This window comes from Somniosus microcephalus, chromosome 31 (genome assembly GCF_052327205.1).
Source record: "Somniosus microcephalus isolate GS21.2 chromosome 31, FLI_Smic_1.0, whole genome shotgun sequence".
Classification (NCBI taxonomy): Eukaryota; Metazoa; Chordata; class Chondrichthyes; order Squaliformes; family Somniosidae; genus Somniosus; species Somniosus microcephalus.
In genome coordinates, this window is record NC_141017.1 from 6,139,146 (window position 1) to 6,150,820 (window position 11,675).

General features: G+C 51.6%; 1 protein-coding gene across 1 annotated transcript in view; it reads right to left on the bottom strand.

Annotated features, from left to right (window-relative positions):
* Positions 1 to 11,320, bottom strand: part of LOC147097547 (hepatic lectin-like) — a 30,000-nt gene extending 18,680 nt beyond the window's left edge. The window contains exons 1-2 of the mRNA XM_085971400.1: positions 11,281 to 11,320; positions 10,864 to 11,015 (exon numbers count right to left, since the gene is read on the bottom strand). Coding sequence (XP_085827526.1) covers positions 10,864 to 11,015; positions 11,281 to 11,320 — 192 coding nt within the window. The remainder of the gene's footprint in view (positions 1 to 10,863; positions 11,016 to 11,280) is intronic.
* Positions 11,321 to 11,675: the final 355 nt, after the last annotated feature.

An 11,675-nucleotide genomic window follows, 5' to 3' on the forward strand; every position in this document is an offset into this window, starting at 1 on the left:
ATGGCCTACTCCTGCTCCAATCTTCTATGTTTCTATGACAGTGAGTCACATGCTGCACTACTGGGACAGTGAGTCTCACACTGCACTACTGGGACTGTGAGCCACACACTGCACGACTGGGTCAGTGAGTCACACATTGCACGACTGGGACAGTGAGTCACATGCTGCACTACTGGGACAGTGATTCACACACTGCACTACTGGGACAGTGAGTCACACACTGCACTACTGGGACAGTGAGTCACATGCTGCACTACTGGGACAGTGAGTCACACACTGCACTACTGGGACAGTGAGTCTTACACTGCACTACTGGGACAGTGAGTCACACACTGCAATACTGGGACAGTGATTCACAGACTGCACTACTGGGACAGTGAGTCACACTCTGCACCACTGGGACAGTGAGCCACACACTGCACTACTGGGACAGTGAGTCACACGCTGCACTGCTTGGATAGTGAGACACAAACTGCACTAATGGGACATTCGGTCACACACTGCACTACTGTGACAGTGAGTCACACACTACACTATGAGACAGTGAGTGACACACTGCACTTTTGTGACAGTGAGTCACACTCTTCACTACTGGGACAGTGAATCACACAATGCACTACTGGGACAGTGAGTCACATGCTGCACTACTGGGACAGTGAGTCACATGCTGCACTACTGGCACAGTGAGTCACACACTGCATTACTGGGACAGTGAGTCACACACTGCTCTACTGGGACAGTGAGGCTCATGAAGCACTACTGGGACAGTGAATCACACACTGCACTACTGAGACAGTGAGTCACACACTGCACTACTGGGACAGTGAGTCTCACACTGCACTACTGGGACTGTGAGCCACACACTGCACTACTGGGTCAGTGAGTCACACATTGCACGACTGGGACAGTGAGTCACATGCTGCACTACTGGGACAGTGATTCACACACTGCACTACTGGGACAGTGAGTCACACACTGCACTACTGGGACAGTGAGTCACATGCTGCACTACTGGGACAGTGAGTCACACACTGCACTGCTGGGACAGTGAGTCACACACTGCACTACTGGGACAGTGAGTCACATGCTGCACTACTGGGACAGTGAGTCACACACTGCACTACTGGGACAGTGAGTCACACACTGCACTACTGGGACAGTGAGTCACATGCTGCACTACTGGGACAGTGAGTCACACACTGCATTACTGGGGCAGTGAGTCACACACTGCACTACTGGGACAGTGAGTCACACGCTGCTATAATGAGACATTGAATCACACCCTGCACTAAAGGGACAGTGAGTCACATGCTGCACTATTGGGACAGTGAGTCACACGCTGCTATAATGAGACATTGAATCACACGCTGCACTAAAGGGACAGTGAGTCACACACTGCACTACTGGGACAGTGAGTCACACACTGCACTACTGGGACAGTGATTCACATGCTGCATTACTGGGACAGTGAGTCACACACTGCACTACTGGGACAGTGATTCACATGCTGCACTACTGGGACAGTGAGTCACACACTGCATTACTGGGGCAGTGAGTCACACACTGCACTACTGGGACAGTGAGTCACACGCTGCTATAATGAGACATTGAATCACACACTGCACTACTGGGACAGTGAGTCACACGCTGCACTATTGGGACAGTGAGACACACACTGCACTGCTGGGACAGTGAGTCACACACTACAACGGTGGGACAGTGAGTCACATGCTGCAATACTGGGACAGTGAGTCACACGCTGCAATGGAGGGACAGTGAGTCCCACGCTGCACTACTGGTACAGTGATTCACACACTGCACTACTGGGTCAGTGCGTCACATACTGCACTACTGGGGCAGTGAGTAACATGATGCGCTATCGGGACAGTGAGTCACAGACTGCACCACTGGGACCGTGAGTCACACGCTGCACTACTGGGTCAGGGAGTCAAATGCTGTGCTACTGGGACAGTGAGGCACATGCTGCGCTTTTGGGACAGTGAGTCACACACTGCACTATTGGGACAGTGAGTAACACACTGCACTATTGGGACAGTGATTCACACACTGCAGTATTGGGACAGTGAGTCACACACTGCACTATTGGGACAGTGAGTCACATGCTGCTCTACTGGGACAGTGAGTCACAAACTGCACTATTGGGACAGTGAGTCACACACTGCACTACTGGGACAGTGAGTCACATGCTGCTCTACTGGGACAGTGAGTCACAAACTGCACTATTGGGACAGTGAGTCACACACTGCACTATTGGGACAGTGTGTCACACGCTGCACTATTGTGAAAGTGAGTCACATGCTGCGCTATTGGGACAGTGAGTCACATGCTGCTCTACTGGGACAGTGAGTCACAAACTGCACTATTGGGACAGTGAGTCACATGCTGCTCTGCTGGGACAGTGAGTCACAAACTGCACTATTGGGACAGTGAGTCACACACTGCACTATTGGGACAGTGAGTCACACGCTGCACTATTGGGACAGTGAGTCACACGCTGCACTATTGTGAAAGTGAGTCACATGCTGCGCTATTGGGACAGTGAGTAACACACTGCACATGTGGGATGGTTAATTACATGCTGCACTACTGGGACACTGAGGCTCAGGCTGCATTAACAGGGGAGTGAGACACACACTGCACCATTTGGACAAAAGTCACACACTGCACTATTGGGACAGTGAGTAACACACTGCACAAGTGGGACAGTTAATTATATGCTGCACTACTGGGACACTGAGGCTCAGGCTGCATTAACAGGGGAGTGAGACATACACTGCACCATTTGGACAAAAGTCACACACTGCACGATTTGGACAGTGAGTCACACAATACACTATTGGGACAGTGAGTCACACACTGCAATACTGGGACAGTGAGTCACATGCTGCACTACTGGGACAGTGAGTCACACACTGCACTACTGGGACAGTGAATCACACACTGCACTATTGAGACTGTGAGTCACATGCTGTGCAAACAGGATAGTGAGCCACACACTGCGCTACTGGGACAGTGGGTCACACTCTGCACTATTGAGACTGTGAGTAACATGCTGCACTAATGGGACAGTGAATTACACACTGCACTGCTGGGGCAGTGAATCACATGCTGCACTATTGGGACAGTGAGGCACACACTGCAATACTGGGACAGTAAGTCACTCTCTGCACTACTGGGACAGTGACTCACACACTGCAATACTGAGACACTGAGTCACAGACTGCACTACTCTGACAATGAGGCACACACTGCTATACTAGGACAGATAGTCACATGCTGGTCTACTGTGACAGACAGTCAAACGCTGCACTACTGGGACAGTGCGGCACACTGTGCACTATTGGGACAGTGAGGCACACACTGCACTACTGGGACAGTGAGTCACATGCTGCACTACTGGGACAGTGATGCACACACTGCAATGCTGGGACAGTGAGACACACGCTGCACTATTGGGACAGTGAGTCACACACTACTCTATTGGGACACTGAGTAACACACTGCACTTCTGGGACAGTGAGTCACACACTGCACTACTGGAACACTGAGTCACAAACTGCACTACTCGGACAGTGAGTCACACACTGCACGAATGGCACATTGACTCACACACTGCACTGCTGGGTCAGTGAGTCACACACTGCACTGCTGGGACAGTGAGGCACACACTGCAATCCTGAGACAGTGAGTCACTCTCTGCACTACTGCGACAGTGACTCACACGCTGCAATACTGAGACAGTGAGCCACACACTGCACTACTGTGGCAGTGAGTCACACACTGCACTACTGGGACAGTGAGTCACTTGCTGCAATGGTGGGACAGTGAGTCACACACTGCACTACTGGGACAGTGAGTCACACTCTGCACTACTGGGACAGTGAGTCACACACTGCACTATAGGGACAGTGAGTCACACGCTGCACTATTGGGACAGTGAGTCACACACTGCACTATTGGGACAGTGAGTAACACACTGCACTAGTGGGATGGTTAATTACATGCTGCACTACTGGGACACGGAGGCTCAGGCTGCATTAACAGGGGAGTGAGACACACACTGCACCATTTGGACAAAAGTCACACACTGCACTATTGGGACAGTGAGTCACACACTGCACCATTGGGGCAGTGAGTCATACAATGCACTACTGGGACAGTGAGTCACACACTGCACTATTGGGACAGTGAGTCACACACTGCAATACTGGGACAGTGAGTCACATGCTGCACTACTGAGACAGTGAGTCACACACTGCACTATTGAGACAGTGAGTCACACACTGCACTATTGGGACAGTGAGTCACACACTGCACTACTGGGACAGTGAGTCACATGCTGCACTACTGGGCCAGTGAGGCACACACTGCACTACTGGGACAGTGAGTTACACACTGCACTACTGGGACAGTGAGTCACACACTGCACTACTGGGACATTGAGACACAAGCTGCACTACTGGGACAGTGACTCACACACTGCACTACTGTGACTATGAATAACATGCTGTGCAAACAGGATAGTGAGTCACACACTGCACTACTGGGACAGTGAGTCGCACTCTGCACTATTGAGACTGTGAGTAACATGCTGCACTAATGGGATAGTGAATTATACACTGCACTGCTGGGACAGTGAATCACATGCTGCACTATTGGGACAGTGAAGCACACACTGCAATACTGGGACAGTGAGTCACTCTCTCCACTACTGGGACAGTGACTCACATGCTGCGATACTGAGACACTGAGTCACAGTCTGCACTACTCTGACAGTGAGGCACACACTGCAATACTGGGACAGATAGTCACATGCTGGTCTACTGTGACAGACAGTGAAATGCTGCACTACTGGGACAGTGAGGCACACTCTGCACTACTGGGACAGTGAGGCACACTGCAATACTGGGACAGTGAGTCACACACTGCACTATTGGGACAGTGAGTCACACACTACTTTATTGGGACAGTCAGTCACACGCTGCACTACTGGGACAGTGGTGCACACACTGCAATACTGGGACAGTGAGTCACACACTGCACTACTGGAACACTGAGTAACACACTGCACTTCTGGGACAGTGAGTCACACACTGCACTACTGGAACACTGAGTCACACACTGCAATACTGAGACAGTGAGTCACACACTGCACTACTGGGACAATGATTCACACACTGCACTATTGGGACAGTGAGTCACACACTGCAATACAGGGACAGTGAGTCACACACTGCACTATTGGGACAGTGAGTCACACACTGCACTATTGGGACAGTGAGTCACACACTGCACTATTGGGACAGTGAGTCACACACTGCACTATTGTGACAGTGAGTCACCCACTGCACTATTGCGACAGTGAGTCACACACTGCAATACAGGGACAGTGAGTCACACACTGCACTACTGGGACAGTGAGTCACACACTGCACTACTGGGACAGTGAGTCACACACTGCACTACTGGGACAGTGAGTCACACGCTGCACTACTGGGACAGTGATTCACACACTGCACTATTGGGACAGTGCGTCACACACTGCACTATTGGGACAGTGAGTCACACACTGCACCATTGGGACAGTGAGTAACACACTGCACAAGTGGGACGGTTAATTACATGCTGCACTACTGGGACACTGAGGCTCAGGCTGCATTAACAGGGGAGTGAGACACACACTGCACCATTTGGACAAAAGTCACACACTGCACTATTGGGACAGTGAGTCACACACTGCAATATTGGGACAGTGAGTCACACACTGCACTATTGGGACAGTGAGTCACACAGTGCAATACTGCGGCAGTGAGTCACATGCTGCACTACTGGGACAGTGAGTCACACACTGCACTAATGGGACAGTGATTCACACACTGCACTATTGAGACTATGAGTAACATGCTGTGCTAACAGGATAGTGAGTCACACACTGCACTACTGGGACAGTGAGTCACACTCTGCACTATTGAGACTGTGAGTAATATGCTGCACTAATGGGAGAGTGAATTACACACTGTAATACTGGGACAGTGACTCACACGCTGCAATACTGGGACAAATAGTCACACGCTGGTCTACTGTGACAGAGAATCAAACACTGCACTACTGAGACACTGTGTCACAGACTGCACTACTCTGACAGTGAGGCACACACTGCAATACTGGAATAGATAGTCACACGCTGGTCTACTCTGACAGACAGTCAAACGCTGCACTATTGGGACAGTGAGGCACACACTGTAATACTGGGACAGTGAGACACATACTGCATTACTGAGACAGTGAGTCTCACACTGCTCTAGCGGGATATTGAACCTCACGCTGCACTACTGGGACAGTGAGTCACACACTGCAATACTGGGACAGTGAGTCACACACTGCACTACTGGGACAGTGAGTCACACACTGCACTACTGGACAGTGAGTCACACACTGCACTACTGAGACAGTGATTCACTTGCAGCAATGATGTGAAAGTGAGTCACACACTGCACTATTGGGACAGTGAGTCACACACTGCAATACTGGGACAGTGAGTCACATATTGCACTACTGGGACAGTGAGTCACATGCTGCGCTACTGGGACAGTGAGGCACACACTGCCCTACTGGGTCAGTGATTCACATGCTGCAATGATGTGACAGTGAGTCACAGGCTGCACTATTGGGACAGTGAGGCTCACGCTGCACTACTGGGACAGTGAGTCACATAATGCACTACTGGGACAGTGAGTCACATGCTGCGCTACTGGGACAGTGAGGCACACACTGCACTACTGGGTCAGTGAGTCACCCACTGCATTATCAGGACAGAGAGTCACACACTGCAATACTGGGACCGTGAGTCACACACTGCATTACTGGGACAGTGAGACACACACTGCACTACTGCGACAGTGAGTCACACACTGCAATACTGGGACAGTGAGTCACACCCTGCAATACTGGGACAGTGAGTCACACACTGCACTACTGGATCAGTGAGTTACACACTTTATTATTGGGACCGTGAGTCACACGCTGCAATACTGGGACAGTGAGTCACAGGCTGCACTATTGTTACAGTGAGTTACCCGCTGCTTTCCTGGGACAGTGAGTCGCACACTGCACTATTGGGACAGTGGGTCACACGCTGCACTACTGGGACAGTGAACCACATGCTGCACTACTGGGACAGTGAATCACATGCTGCAATAATGGGAAAGTGAGTCACACGCTGCAATGTTGGGACACTGAGTCACACGCTGCACTACTGGGACAGTGAGTCACACACTGCAATACTGGCACAGTAAGTCACCCACTGCACTACTGGGACAGTGAGTCACCACTGCACTACTGGGACAGTGCGCCACTTACTGCAATACTGTGACAGTGAGTCACACGCTGCAATACTGGGACAGTGAGTCACCCACTGCACTACTGGGACACTGAGTCACCACTGCACTACTGGGACAGTGCGCCACTCACTGCACTACTGGGACAGTGAGTCACATAATTCACTACTGGGACAGTGAGTCACACGCTGCACTACTGGGACCGTGAGTCACATACTGAACCACTGGGACAGTGAGTCACACACTGCACTCCTGGGACCGTGAGTCACACGCTGCACTACTGGGACAGTGAATCACACGCTGCACTACTGGGACAGTGAATTTACACGCTGTGTTATTGGGACAGTGAGTCACACACTGCACTACGGGGACAGTGAATCACACGCTGCACGAGTGGACAGTGAGTCACACACTGCACTACTGGGACAGTGAGTCACACACTGCACTACTGGGACAGTGCGACACACACTGCCCTACTGGGACAGTGAGGATCACACTGCAATACTGGGTCAGTGCGTCACACACTGCACTACCGGAACAGTGAGTCACACACTGCACTACTAGGTCAGTGCGGCACACACTGCACTACTGGAACAGTGAGTCACACGCTGCACTACTGGGACAGTGAGTCACACATTGCACTACTGTGACAGAGAGTCACACGCCGCACTACGGGAAATTGAGGCAAATGCTGCACTACTGGGACAGTGAGTCACACACTGTACTATTGGGACAGTGAGTCACACACTGCACTACTGGGACAGTGAGTCACATAATGCACTACTGGGACAGTGAGTCACACACTGCACTACTGGGACAGTGAGTCACACACTGCACTACTGGGACAGTGAGTCACATGCTGCAATGATGTGACAGTGAGTCACAAACTGCATTACTGGGACAGTGAGTCACACACTGCAGTACTGGGACAGTGAGTCACACACTTCGCTACTGGGACAGTGAGTCATACACTGCACTACTGGGACATTGAGTCACACACTGCAGTACTGGGACAGTGAGTCATACACTGCACTACTGGGACATTGAGTCACACACTGCAGTACTGGGACAGTGAGTCACACACTGCACTATTGTTACAGTGAGTCACAGGCTGCTTTCCTGGGTCAGTGAGTCGCACACTGCACTATTGGGACAGTGGGTCACACGCTGCACTACTGGTACAGTAAGTCACACACTGCACCACTGAGACAGTGAATCACATGCTGCACTACTGGGACAGTGAATCACATGCTGCAATAATGAGAAAGTGAGTCACACGCTGCAATGTTGGGACACTGAGTCACACGCTGCACTACTGGGACAGTGAGTCACACACTGCACTCCTGGGACAGTGAGTCACACACTGCACTACTGGGACAGTGAGTCACACACTGCACTACTGGGACAGTAAAACCTATGCTGCACTAGTGGGACAGTAAGTCGCACGCTGCAATACTGGCACAGTAAGTCACCCACTGCACTACTGGGACAGTGAGTCACCACTGCACTACTGGGACAGTGCGCCATTCACTGCAATACTGGGACAGTGAGTCACACGCTGCAATACTGGGACAGTGAGTCACCACTGCACTACTGGGACAGTGCGCCATTCACTGCAATACTGGCACAGTGAGTCACCCACTGCACTTCTGGGACACTGAGTCACCACTGCACTACTGGGACAGTGTGCCACTCACTGCACTACTGGGACAGTGAGTCACATAATTCACTACTGGGACATTGAGTCACACGCTGCACTACTGGGACACTGAGCCTCACACTGCACTACTGGAACAGTGCATCACACACTGCACTACTGGGACCGTGAGTCACATACTGAACCACTGGGACAGTGAGTCACACACTGCACTCCTGGGACAGTGAGTCACACGCTGCACTACTGGGACAGTGAATCACACGCTGCACTACTGGGACAGCGAATTCACACGCTGTGTTATTGGGACAGTGAGTCACACACTGCTCTACGGGGACAGTGAATCACACGCTGCACTACTGGGACAGTGAGTCACACGCTGCACTACTGGGACAGTGCGACACACACTGCCCTACTGGGACAGTGAGGATCACACTGCAATACTGGGTCAGTGCATCACACACTGCACTACCGGAACAGTGAGTCACACACTGCACTACTAGGTCAGTGCGTCACACACTGCACTACTGGGACAGTGAGTCACACACTGCACTACTGGGACAGTGAGTCACACACTGCACTACTGGGACAGTGAGTCACACGCTGCACTACTGGGACAGTGAGTCACACATTGCACTACTGTGACAGAGAGTCACACGCCGCACTACGGGAAATTGAGGCAAATGCTGCACTACTGGGACAGTGAGTCACACACTGTACTATTGGGACAGTGAGTCACACACTGCACTACTGGGACAGTGAGTCACATAATGCACTACTGGGACAGTGAGTCACACACTGCACTACTGGGACAGTGAGTCACACACTGCACTACTGGGACAGTGAGTCACATGCTGCAATGATGTGACAGTGAGTCACAAACTGCCTTTCCGGGGCAATGAGTCACACGCTGCACTACTGGGACAGTGAGTCACACACTGCACTACTGGGACAGTGAGTCATACACTGCACTACTGGGACAGTGATTCACACACTGCAGTACTGGGACAGTGAGTCACACACTGCACTACTGGGACAGTGAGTCACACACTGCAATACTGGAACAGTGAGTCACATGCTGCACTATTGGGATAGTGAGTCACACACTGCACTACTGGGACAGTGAGTCACACACTGCATTACTGCGACAGTGATTCACATGCTGCACTATTGGGACAGTGAGTCACACACTGCACTACTGGGTCAGTGAGTCACACACTGCATTACTGCGACAGTGAGTCACACACTGCACTACTGGGACAGTGAGTCACACACTGCATTACTGCGACAGTGATTCACATGCTGCACTATTGGGACAGTGAGTCACACACTGCATTACTGCGACAGTGAGTCACACACGGTAGCTGGATTTCCCCACAGTGATGTCGTCCCCCAATGCAGGGAATCATTGTCTGTCCACATGGATTCACTCATGTGTTTATCAATAATTCCCCTGGGATACTCACATCGGAAGGTTATTGCTCCGTCAACGTGCAAATGGTGTGTGACTCCGATCAGACGATCGAGCACCTGAATGCACACTGCCCAGGGGAATGAAGCCATTCTAAGGCAGCAGAGGGAAGGATCTGGTTTTGAGCCCCAGGGATATGGACTGTTCAGTGATTATAACATAAATTAAACAGGAATTAGTAAAGTATTTGAACAGGAATATAATAGGGTTTGGGGAAAGGGCAGGAATATATGTTTAATGTAGCTAGATCCAGTTAAAGAGCTAGTATCAGCACAGGAGTGCGGGCCGAATGGCCTCTGTCCTTATGGTTCTACATCATCACTGAGCACGCTGACAAATTATCAGCTGTTGGTGAGTTTGAAAATATAATAAACTCCTACCTGTTCCTCAGCACTGTTAATGACAACAAGATTGGCATCCATTGATACACAGGATTCCTGGGCATCTGCCCAGTTTTTCATGTTTAATGAAATGTAATAACAGTTTGGCTGGAACCGGCTCCAGTGGTCAGGACAATGGAAATGAGTCAGATCTGTGAAGACATTTAAATAAATGTTAGAAACAGCTGGGGCACTACAGCACCTCACAATCTCCTCATTTACCGAGGTTTTACCCAGCATTGTAAAACTTCTGGTTACAGACCATCGAGTATCCGCCCCAGGGCATGTCCAACTCAGAGGCTCACACTTCAGAGCCGAGTAATTGGATCTCGCCTGAATCAGACGCGATCTCGGTGCAGCGCACACTGCGCGACTAAAGTGGCCCATGGCAGGACCACAGGAAATTGATCCTCCGGCCCCAATGGTTTATTACTGGCGAGCTGCAGGCCCCAGTCATGGTCCCAGAGGCAGCTCGCTGATCCCAGGCCCCAGAGGGAGCTCCCCAGACCCAGGCCCCAGAGGGAGCTCCCCAAACCCAGGCCCAAGAGGCAGCTCCACAGACCCAGGCCCCAGAGGCAGCTCCACAGACCCAGCCCCCAGAGGCAGCTCCCCAGACACAGGCCCCAGAGGCAGCTCCCCAGACCCAGGCCCCAGAGGCAGCTCCACAGACCCAGCCCCCAGAGGCAGCTCCCCAGACACAGGCCCCAGAGGCAGCTCCCCAGACCCAGCCCCCAGAGGCAGCTCCCCAGACACAGGCCCCAGAGGCAGCTCCACAGACCCAGCCCCCAGAGGCAGCTCCCCAGACACAGGCC